The following is a 12,275-nucleotide window of genomic DNA, read 5'->3' as shown; positions in this document are numbered from 1 at the left end:
GATTCATTAAGCCTTTCTTGCCTCTTAAATGTGGATGCTTTACATGAAAAAGCCAATTGTTCTCTTCACCATGGAATATAAAAAGAGCTCTTCCCTTCACTTTTTATTTATTTTATTTATTCTTTTTTATTCTTTTTTTTTTATAGGAGAAGGGATTCAGAGTTGTGTGGTTCAGGGAAGGAACTAGTTTGAAGAAGGATAAAGGGTATCAAACTATAAGAAATAGACATTGTTGCATTTCTATACACCATTGTCCTTTTCTTTTTCCAAGTTCATATTTTATTTAGAAGGTAAAAAAAATGAATCAGAAAATATTGACAATCAACATTAATAGGTTTTAAGAGGATGAAGTACAAAATATATATTTTCACATTACTTTTACAATGTTCACATAGCCTCATGCTTTTTTTTTTTTTTGATAAGACATAGCCTCATGCTAACAACGATTTTGAAATAATATATAAAAAAGATAGTGATGTATGAAATGATATTAATTTTCAAAATGTCAACCATTTTTTTATATCTTTTTTAATAATAAAAATTACGCGTTAATAAATGTTAAAGTCAAAATCTCTATTATATCTCTATTATATAAGGCAACACATGGGGGACACCAAAAAATAGAAAAAGGAAAAAAGAAAAGAAAAGAAAGAGGATAACTAACTAAAAAAGGGAGAAAGTAGGACATTTAAACTCACCATCAGTTTTTTTAGAAAATAAAATGTAAAGATAGTTTTTCTATCCAATTAATTTTATTTTTTCTACTTTATTTGTTATCACGCGTTCGCACGCACTGCGTGCATGTAAGACTAGTATGCCATATGGCAACAATAGTAGGACACAAAAAAAGAAGATAAAATTCAGAATAAAAAGTGATAGTAACTAACTAATTAATAAAAAAATAATAAAAAGATATAAAAAAAAGGCACAATAAAAAGAAATCAGCTAAATATACAACACAGTTAGTTACTTCCTCTTAACTGAATTTTTGAAAAAAAACTAAAAATAATTAATTTAGTAGGATAAACAAAGTCCATGACTTATTAGATGTAGTAACTAGTTGTTGGCTCAGACGGTGTCCCTAATCATTTATCAATATGAATTTGAATTCTTAAATCAAACACTTGAGAAAAGTGGGAAAAAAGAGTTACATGCATTTATCAATACAACCTCGGTTTTAAGAGAGTTAATACAATCTTTTTTTTAACGTAGATTGATGTGTAAGAATATAACCGATGCAATGAAATGGTATAGTAGTGTTAGTTACAGAAGTTATAAAAATTTGAATAGCTTTTTTCTTATTATAAGATTACTGAAAGAGTAGTACATGTTATTATTAACATTTTTTTTTGAGGGAATTATTAACATTAACTTAATGAGTATACAAGTAATATCAGAAGAGAAATATGAACCTTAGACCTTGTTCCTCGGAAAACGCCCTTGATGCAGGAGAAGCAGCATAATTATTAGTTAATTATCGATGACAATGGTGCAAAAAATAAGATGCCCCCTTCTTCTTTCACGAGAAAGGCGTGTCACAATTAGCTGTTGTTGCAAGCCTGAAGAGTGAAGAGTGAAAACAACCAACCCATAATGTTTAATGTACCTAACTAATTAATTAACGTTAGAACAGATATTATGAAACATGAGCGTTAAGCAATAAGCACTACTTCAAAATGATTCAAACCAAGAAAAATTATGCCTTCAACAATATAGTGGCCCTGGGGCCATAATGTTGATCCTTAAAAAGAGGGACCAAATTCAGCACTCCCATCACATTCTCCTCCAACAATAACTCTTTTGTTTTCTTAGATATATAATTCGTCTTACCAAAGATCAATAGACAATAATGCAAACGAAAAATTATCTCTAATCTTACCTCCCACCAAACATAATTTTATCATCGGTATTTAATTGGTGTTGTATAATGAAGGTTAGCAGGGATCAGGTGCAGCAAGCGCATGATATAGCTACGAGATGTCGTAGAGATCGTGTTTGTTTTATTTAGTTTGTTTGTACGTTTCTTTGATGTCAAAAACAAACATAATTTTATCAATCAAACTTGTTTGGTATAATTAGTTAGGAATTTACCTTATATCCTTAAGATCACAATGTTAAATCTTTTCAACTACGATACCGAGTGTCTGGCTCATAGACCAACTCTTTAATGCCAATGTTGAACTCAATATATCATTTATACTTTTCTAGTATAAAAAAAAAAATTATTGTCTTTTATCACATACCAATAGTCCAAGCATAACTTATTTTTCAAAAACTTTTAGCCATACTAAGATGTTTGGTTGATCATAGGAAGTAGTATTTCCTAAAAAGAAGTTTCTTCTCATATAATGTTTGATTGAACATGAGAAATGTACTTCAATGAGAAGTTCCACATAGGAAAACCCAGATAAACGATTTCCTCTAGTTTGTGAAAAGTGAAACTTTCTAAAAAGTACGACTTCCCATATTTTTACGGGGTGTTTGTTTAGGGGGATTAGGGGGTGGGAATGGGATATTATATCCCTATGGGTAGATATCCCATGTTTGTTTGAGGGGATATCTAAATTCCCATGTGAAGGGGAATGGGATTAAAACCCCTCTTATCCCACCAAAATAAGACATGGGGAGGGGCAGGTATTAGGGAGGGGATTATTTTTGGTTATGTTAAGAGACAAATTTACCCTTCATTAAAATATAGTTCACTAATATTGCTTGCTCTTCTTTTGTTATCCTTCATTAAAATGAGTAGATTTGTAATTTAGCAATATATTCCCTACTTAATCCCACTAACATACCAAACAAGGGATTGGAATATATTTAATAAATTCCCACCTTCTAACTCTCATTCCCAATCCCATCCTCTAATCCCCAAACTCCCAATCCCTCATGCCAAACGCCCCGTTATACCACTATCTTCCACTTCTTACATACTTTCCGTGATTTTTTTTTTGTGTCAATCAAACAAAATACTAGAATTCAAACTAATTTAGAATAAAAGAACAAAACGAGTACACCTCAAACATGAACATAAATTTCCCGATTTGATCAGCAATGCAACTAATTATGGGCAGAACAAGTAATTATTTTAATTTTTTTCCTGGGATGTAACCCCTCTTTAGCACCAAAAATTAAGATCATTTATTTCCTTGATTTCATAGTCACTTACAAATACAAATACAATTACGAAGAGCCAGGTTTCTGTACAATAAACCTCAACTCAATATTCTGGTGTCACCATGATGCCACAAGAAATAAACAGTGATTAAACCAATAAGATCACCAGGGGGACTTCAAGCCAGATTCCTTCATCTTACAAGGGTAGAAGTAACACAGGACAGGGAATGAATTCGGCTAGGAGATTTGCATCGACGTGCTTGGAATGGATTGCTTCCATGCTTAAAACCACCAAATCTAAACTCAGGTCATCAGCAACCTCACCAATTATGGCTGTTGGTTTACTTCCTTCCCCCAGTTTCTCCAGGAGCCTAAATTCCTGAAACCCACCTGTCATTTTGTTCGAAAGTTCAGAAAAACAGGAAGCTATGACATCTTATAAAAAAGGATGTTACCAAAAAATAGTTTTTGGGTCAATTTTGCAAATTATTTAATACTGTCACGTAGCCATCACATGGGCTCAGAGTTAAGAAACAAAACAGCACATTTTGACTCTTCTTGTAAGTTTCACGTACTTTGGCCAAGAGTGACACAATTATATTATAAAAAGGAAGTGCTTCAAAATAGCAGGATCTGACCCTCAGATACCATTTTCCTTTCCAAGTGCAAATAACAGACAGATCGAGCATGCACAAAATACTTTGTTTCATCCTGAATTCAAGTTCAAGTAGAAGGTGTTTAAACCAGAAATCTTTATTAAAATATGATAGCTTTTGCAATCAATCAAATCGCTGCCAACAAAACCTTAAGTTCCGGAAGCTTGGTGAATAAGACAAAACATAATATTGGTTGGAATGGGGTACTTGGTGAAGGCTGAAGGAAGGGGAGGATCGAGATATTCACATACCTTCAGACAAATACCAACGAATGGTGGCCAGTTGTGTTTCATGCTCAGGGTGCGACTCTTGTGGCTTGTCATCAATAACTGCAAAAAGCATAAAGTTCTAGTAGCCTGAAATCTGGCACTGGAAACAGCCTTTAAAAAACAAACTTGTCTCTCTAAAGCTCAATTGTCTATTACAAAAGTGTTGTGTTTGCATACTAAACCACCATCCACAATACGCAAGTGAGTATCCAGCCACAATACGCAAGTGAGTATCCAGCCACAATCCGGGTTGATTTTGTGGAGTCATTACATGCAGCCTCACCAGAGTTTTAAAAAAGCAAGTGCCACATCTGATTGCATTGGTATAGAAAGGGTAGAATACATACCCACAACTGTGATGTCTGCTCCATACTTCTTCGCCAAAGCAGCAGTAGTTGCAGCAGCCTGCCAAAGAATTTAGTACAATAATAGACACATCAAGCCAAAGCTTGCTAACATATCAAGTCAATGACTGTTTAGTAATTGGTAATAAATGGTGGTACATATATGTCATTTTACTAAAAAAAGAAGTCTCATGCCAATACCCAAGGTAATGAAACTTCATTCTAGAACATTATATTTTCCATTTTTTTTCCCGTAAATTTCAAGTACCACATCTAAAAACGTAATTGATGGTAAGAGATGGCAAAGGAAATCTGAGAAGAACAAGCATTACCATGGACATTGAAATGAGATTTTCTTCAAACAAAAAAGTTACTTCTAATATCATTGCCAATTACCATCATTTTATCATTATGGCCTACCAAATGGGCTGTGAAGATAATTCATATTAAAAATCTAATGGCATAAACTAATACCATATGCCATATGGGTCTATCTCTTGCATCCATGCAATAAAGAACAATTTTTAAGTCAGCGCAATGGGTGGCAATGTGGCACCATCAAAAGGGTAAAAGAACTTAGAAGAAAGTGCTGCTCTCAATTACGAAATACGGAACATAGAACCACATCATGAAAACATTCAGCATGAACATTTACTCAATTATATTGCAGCAAAAGACAAGAATATGCTATAATAGACATAGTCACATGACCTAGATCTCTAGAGTTGACTAAATATGATACCTGTCTCGTTCCCTCAGAGAGATATGGGTTCCGATCAGTAATAGGCAGAAGCAGATGTTTGAATTGAGTAAAGGCATCTACGGCTACACTGGCTTCAGATTGTTGTGCTTTAATCTTAACTGGAAACATTCATAGCATAAGTAGTAAATCAAGATCCTGCACATTTGATAGTAGTAGTCTACAACTAAGAATCAAATGGACAATTACTGGTAAAGCTAGCAGCTATTTAAGGCACTAGCAGAAATGGATTCACATTCCCCATTAGATGATTCAACGTTCATTAGCCCAAACTCAGACAAGACTAGTTCATTAAATTATGCTCTTCCTCCAGAATCCAGATTACAGCACAATTCTAGAGATCAACAAGCTTAAATCTCACCAAAAACCAAATGCCTAACAAATTGAGGACTATATAGTGACACAAATATATCCTCCAGGCTCCAGCTACACACTTTATAAAAGCCCTGTGCCTGCATCTTATATAACAGACCTCTAAAAGAGTGCCCCAAGCACATGAAGTCACGTCATCTTCACATCAAACTAAAACCTCTCAACTAAAATATCAGTCAAAAATAATGCAAGTACACTATTTGGTATGCTAACTCACACACCATCTTCTTCCTTAAGATTACAGTTCGATCATTCTATCTGAAGAGCAAAACTTGGTAATGTTTTTACAGAAAAAAATAAGATCTAACTTGATACTCCTCTTAAAGTATAGACAAACAACAATGCCATCATAATTTATAAAGACAAACTCTGCAGACTTACTATTAACAATCAGGTTATCACAACACAAGATACACAGCTTCTGAAAGCTTGAGAAAACTATTGCCAGATCTATGCCGAGAAATAATTTTTCTAAAAGTATACATATAATTTATTTTTATTTTTAATTTTTTGGCGGAGAAGAAAAACTAAGCTAAATTAGATCCCTTTGTCCCTCTTCCTAGATTTGACAGCTAGTGAATGGGCTTTAGAAACCTCAATTCGTTTAACATAAGCACAACTTATATAATCCATCTCTGGAGCTAGAATATGAATGTGCTCTATGATTTGTTGAATCTCCTTGGCTGCTTTTGTGATGTCGCAAAGGGCACGGACAACTTCTCTGCAATCTGACTTAATAGCTAATATTTTGGTTTTCTCTCTCCAACTCCTCATACAATGATAGATTGCTAACTCTTCAATCTGCATCGCTGAGTGAGCAAAAACTCTCCAGGCTTCACCTTTATCTTGTTGGCCTTCTTCGCTCCAAGAGATAGCAGCTTCCCATTCGGCGGAGGTCTTATGTTTTCTCTTCCAAGATAGTATACACATAATTAATAGTATGCATCAAAGAAATTAACACTATAAAGTGTACTTGAGCTATGTTAGGGTATGAGTGTCGGGTACAAGTACGCATTCCAAGTGTCTGATGTACGGAACAAAATTTCAGACCAGAAGTACTGTCCTAAGACTAGACACAGCTGGGGGAAAACAGCATTCAAGCCAGGTGTGATTTCTATGTTATGTATGGCTGTGCCTAAGGACATATCGGTCAAAGGTAGGGCATTTCCCATTTCTATAGGAACTTCTGTACCGAAAACAATGCTATATCCAATTATAGCTCCTCTGGGATGTAAAATATATCTCTTCTCACCATTCCCATAGTGTATGAGACAAATATATGCATTTCGATTAGGGGAAATAGAGTTTGACCACCAAGTTCAGGATGGACTAGTGTGGTTTCTCTACGCCTAGGACACCAGAATATCGAACCACGAACTAAGAAAGGCATCTCCTAAATTTTTTGAGACTTTCGCCAGTGCATTTCATGTAACAACCATATACACACATTCTAAGTTTAGATTTCTGATAATACATCTGTAAGCATATACTACTGTATAGCTTTTTCTTTCTTTCTTTCAACATTTATTCTCTATATACATGTGGTTCAATATGTAGTTTTAAATTCAAGTGTAAAGATTTTATATCCTTGTCGTCGTGTTGAGTGTTCGACAAAGTATATGAGACAAAACGAAGAACCACAGTAACATAGTGACATAGTATATGATTACTATTCTCTTCCACCCAAACTCAAACTGTTTGTATTTGTTCTGCAGGTTGCTCTGGGGATATGTATTATACATGCACTGATGATATAATGTCATAGTGTATGGATAATATGCAATTAAATTACTTAGCTAGTTTCACTCCTATTTACACTTTCATTAAAAGTGTAACTCAAAATGGAACTGTCGCTACTATTTAGGATGGAGCTCCCAATTCGGATTTGAGAATGAAGATAACTGTCAATGCAATTGTTAATGTGATTATTCTAGTTATCTTTAGTATAATACATGAAACCATCGGTATAAGTATGGCCACTCTTAGATCTAGAGTTCACGAATTCGAAAAGGAACTTTGCAGTTCACTTAGAAAAGAATGATTGTTGTCAATCTCAAAAATTTGATTTTCAATATCAAAATATATGGAATAATGTTACTATTTATAAGTAAAAAAGTATCATCAGAGATGAAATTCCCAATGTCCATGACACGAAATAAATGATAAACATTCCTAGAACTAGAACTGTCATTCTTTCTCCAGCTATGAATGTTTTTTTTGGTCTCATTCAAATTCAGATCTTCCTTTCTCCACTATATATATTTTCAAGCAATAAAATAAGACTTAAATGGTAATATCATGTAATGTACTCATGTACACACCAAAAATGCATCAATATAATGGTTTATTTATATCAAATTAACAGCCGACATTAACTAGCAACTCTTCTACAGGTGAAGCTAGGGCATAATGCTTTCTCATTCCACTTCTACCATATTCTATCTTACGTCAAGTAATACACTCTAAGTGTGCCATCTCGACCAGTGGCGGAGCCACGTAGTAACAAGGGGTAGCATGTGCTACCCCTGTTTTTCTGAAAAAAATTTGATTTTTTTCTTTCCAAAAAGTGAAACTTAAACCTACCACGGCGGCTCTTCGGCGGTGCCGCTCTTCTTTCTTCTATCTCTCAGTCTCGTCTCTCTTCTTCCCCTTTCGCACTTCTTTTATGAGGTTAACAAGATTTTGCCCTGTGAAGTAGGCAAGGAATAAAATCCCCAAACGAATTTTTGTAACAGAATTTATCAAACTTTTCTCCAAATGGTAATATCAAACTTTTTTGCTGGTAAAACCCATTTGAAGAAGCACGAAGAAGAAAGAAAAGTAAGGTTCTATTTTCATTTTCTATAACTTTCTTTTTTATTTTCCTTTCACCTTAGTTTGTTGCACTTCTCGCTTTTTTTTTTCATTTTATTTTGTTCCTTTATTTTCTAAAATTACTCTTTATGTTCATTATCTTTTCAAATTGTGTAAGCTTTAAGTGGTTGGAATTTTACAATTCTCGAATTTAATCGCGTTTGGTTGTTGACTGTTGTTTTAGTCATTTAGCTAGAGTCAGCAAGAGTTATAGCTCTTCAAATAAGTATATGATACCATTAATGGATAATTTTTGTTTCAAATAAGTTTTTCCTGAATGTATTAATTAAATTGCGAGTTTAGTTACTGATTATATACTCCTCTGAAAAAAAAAAGAGTTACTAATGATATAATTAACGAGAAATAATGTTGATATATGAATAAATTAGAAGTTTATTAGTAGTAGCGTAATGCTGGAATTTGGATGGTTTTGTTTGGACTTTGGAGATTGAAATTAGAGTTTCGTTGCTGAAGGAACAATACTTGAATTCGGAGGCTTATAATGTTTTTGGTTTGTTTGTAGAAAAATAATGTGGGCTTGCAGGTGGATCATTTTTCTTAATCAGATATAAGTAGAGCCAATCATGTATTTTGTGATGTGCATGTGAAGAACTAAAATATAGTGAATGTTCTCTTTATTGTTGAGTGGAAGTTTATAATGCTTTGGGTAGCACAATGTAGTAGTTTATTTGTGTTGATAAATGGAGTATATTACTAGTTAATTTGCAATGATGAATTAATTGATGATTTTTTTATTCGATAGTATTGTAAAGTTACGCTACCCCTCCTTCGGAATCCTGGATCCGCCCCTGATCTCGACACGTAAGTTATTATGTGATATGGGAATTAAATGATAAGGCTCCCCTGCAATATGCTTCACTTATACTCCCTCCGTCCTCTATTAGTTTACCCGTATTCCTTTTAAGGGTGTCCCTTATTAGTTTACCCCTTTCTTTTTTTTGCTGTTTTTGGAATGGGACCACACACTTTTCATCACACATACATTCAATATAAAATAATAGTTTCTCTTTCTTTTTATGACCCACAACATTATTTCTCCTAAAACTCTGTGCAAAAGAAAGGGGGTAAACTAATAGAGGACGGAGGGAGTAAAACAGTTATATGCTCTTCCAATGAGATTCTTACTTTCCTACTCTCTTGCTACTCGAAAAATGTAATTGAGAATATGTTAAATATATGGAAAACCTATTGTACACATCCCTTGTACTTTCTCTTTGAGGACAACTTTTAAGAGCACCTCTCAGGTCCTTCAACAGAGCTTCCTCTGTGGCAGCGTGCTAAATGTCCAATAAAACTCACGTAAACAACTATGAAATGAAGGAATTAAGATGGTAAAAGCATAGTGATATGATAATATAATCTTGCAATTCAACATTTGCCCTTGTTACATTTCCTGTATATGTGCACAATAGGAGGTTTAGGCTGGTTTCTTGCGCAGTGAGTAAAAGACGATTAAAAAAATACAGAGTCTACACCTTTCAGTTTCGATGTCCAGTTACCACTGATTACTGAGTGACTTTTCACCACAAGCATAGTCTTTGTAGAACGGTATGTAAAAGTTAATATTACCCTCATAGCTATAGCTATATCAGTTCCGAAACTCATCAAATGGAGATTATGTTCCTCAATATGTCAAAATGTTCTAGTAAATAGTAATTTTGTGATAAAAAAAGGTCACTAGCACATTCAACACTAGCATTAGTGGAGTGTGAATCATACACCATCACTACTCCTTACATAATTCATTGAAGAATGCTTGGAGCATATCAACCAAGAATATCGAAGGAAATCACCAAGAAAACATAGCCACTGTTAATGTCAAGATTTGCAATTTTGCACTATGTATAGGGGGTAAAAATTCACAGGAGTTTTGAGAAGTCGAAGGAGATTAACAACTTGCAACCCACTATCTCCAATTGTCAAGGGGCTGTTAGAAATTTCCTCATAATCAAGGATGCTGATTCGCGGTACTCCAATTGCTTGCTGCATTGACTGACTCGGATAAGGTAGAAAACATATGGTCAAAAGGTGAAGAGAAGACTAAAAGAGAAGAGCAGGGTTACTTGACTGGATGGGATGGAGAGAACCAAGGGACTAGCTTATCATGTGCCACTCATAAAGATTCTCTAGCAGAGAGGAGCATTATATATGGGTTCAACCGTCATAAGAGGACTTCAACGCTCACTGACCTCTCCATGCTCTTTTTCCTGGTAAGAACCAACTTCATCGACCATTTATATGCACCATTGTCACAGCAGTTACCTTTTCTTTCTCAACACCACATTATCCATATTCTTATGTCTTATCCCTCATTAACAAAATGTACCTATTGCCATTTCCCAGCAAAGGCCAAAGACTCAACCTTTAGAATGGAAGTTACCACAAGTAACATTCTATAACTTTCCCATAAATTCCCCATGGCAACTCTCATCAAACCACAAGTACCTCCATGTAGATAACCAACCATCACGGCCCAAATAAACCTCTTTCTCACTTATTCAATCCATCTACTATTTATCTACTTCCCTCATGTCAACACTCGTCTCCCCCCGACCATACCTTCATACTCCCGAGTCCCAAACATACATTCATACTTGCAACAGTTTCAAAGACTTTGAGTATCCATTGCATATGTAATCAATATGGGTTTAACGCCAATGTTCCAACATTGTAGTAAATTAGCGGGCAATAGTTCCCCTATGTTTTTATCCCTCAAGCGTTTTCAATGTGCAAAATAACTTGTCTTCTTTTAACAATCTGTCATTCTTTATTCTTTCTTGCTTGTATTCACTTTTCCATGTTTATTGTTTACTACCTACCGTCATTGTCCCAACCAAATGTCGTCACCTAGGTGACATCTGTCATAAACAACTACCTGCAAAAATAACTTTGGGCATGCTCAACAAGAACATTTTAAGTAGCTTTTGGAGGTTTGACCAAGTCAGGCACCACCAACGGCGAAAAGTGATGTTCACATAAATGAAAGTTTATGATAGCTTTTAGGGGTTGAGATAGTGTTTTAGATATGATTCAAATATTTTCTTTAAGATTTTACCAATCCAAGTGCTAGTTTTATTGCCCACTAATTATTCATAAAGCTATTAACCTCTAAGAACTATCATCTTCAAGCTACTTGCTAGAAGAAAAGTAACAGCTATGGAACATATAACCGCTATCACAGCAACTACTTCTTATAAACTCGGCCTTCAACAAAGCTAAAATCCTTTTAAATCTCTTTTCAGATTATATACACAATACACACATAAAACATGAAATATAATCCAACTTGAGAATCAAATTCACTACTACAAATTAAATTGGCCGGGTATCATCATAACCTAATTGATAATTCCTATTTCCTAATTCCTACTATGCAATCGCTCACAGGCAGCAAAAACCTGGTCAGTTTGTGATATGAAGTATATCATTCGACTTTCGCATACAGTACCAATAGCATAACAATTAAATTAATTTTAATCAAATGACTTCTATAAACTTGGAGTAATAATGTAGTAAAACGCATAAAAATGGAAATATTGCGAAAATAAAGTTGAATTAAAGAAGAAGGTTACCGTTATGAGAGAATCTTGTTGAAGTGGAGAGACGAGAAAAAACGGGAGCATTGAATTTGAAGGACGAGAAGGTTGAAGATAACGAAGGAGAAGAAGCTTTAAATAGAGTTATGGGTGTAGTAGTAGTAATAGATGGCTCCACTGCACCTGCTAATTGTGCTAAAGCCAGGGACTGAACCGACGCCATAGAACTAAGCTTTCGGGGAAGAGGGGAAATTGCAGTTTAGTGGAAATGGAAGTCACTAGAAACTGAGCAAGAGTTCAATCTTTTCATTTCAATCTACACACTTACACTTTTTACGTTTTTTAAAGAC

At 34.6% G+C, this 12,275-nt stretch overlaps 1 protein-coding gene across 2 annotated transcripts; it reads right to left on the bottom strand.

Moving 5' to 3' along the window:
- Nucleotides 1-3,114: 3,114 nt before the first annotated feature.
- LOC104895556 (hypothetical protein) lies at nt 3,115-12,245 on the bottom strand. 2 transcript variants are annotated; one of them, XM_010682102.4, is made up of 5 exons: nt 11,962-12,243; nt 5,126-5,244; nt 4,387-4,444; nt 4,022-4,099; nt 3,115-3,504 (listed from the first exon to the last, which is right to left on the bottom strand). In XM_010682102.4, the coding sequence occupies exons 1-5, from the start codon at nt 12,146-12,148 to the stop codon at nt 3,311-3,313; spliced, it is 636 nt and encodes a 211-aa protein (XP_010680404.2). In that variant the 5' UTR covers nt 12,149-12,243; the 3' UTR covers nt 3,115-3,310. The 2 variants fall into 2 exon arrangements, with proteins under 2 accessions (XP_010680404.2, XP_048501932.1); XM_048645975.2 differs by lacking the exon at nt 4,022-4,099 and having other exon boundaries at nt 11,962-12,245.
- Between the last annotated feature and the right edge of the window lie 30 nt (nt 12,246-12,275).

Source organism: Beta vulgaris, chromosome 6, assembly GCF_026745355.1.
Source record: "Beta vulgaris subsp. vulgaris cultivar EL10 chromosome 6, EL10.2, whole genome shotgun sequence".
NCBI lineage: Eukaryota > Viridiplantae > Streptophyta > Magnoliopsida > Caryophyllales > Amaranthaceae > Beta > Beta vulgaris.
Note: the sequence above shows the minus strand (reverse complement) of the source record. Positions and strands in the feature narration are given on the sequence as shown.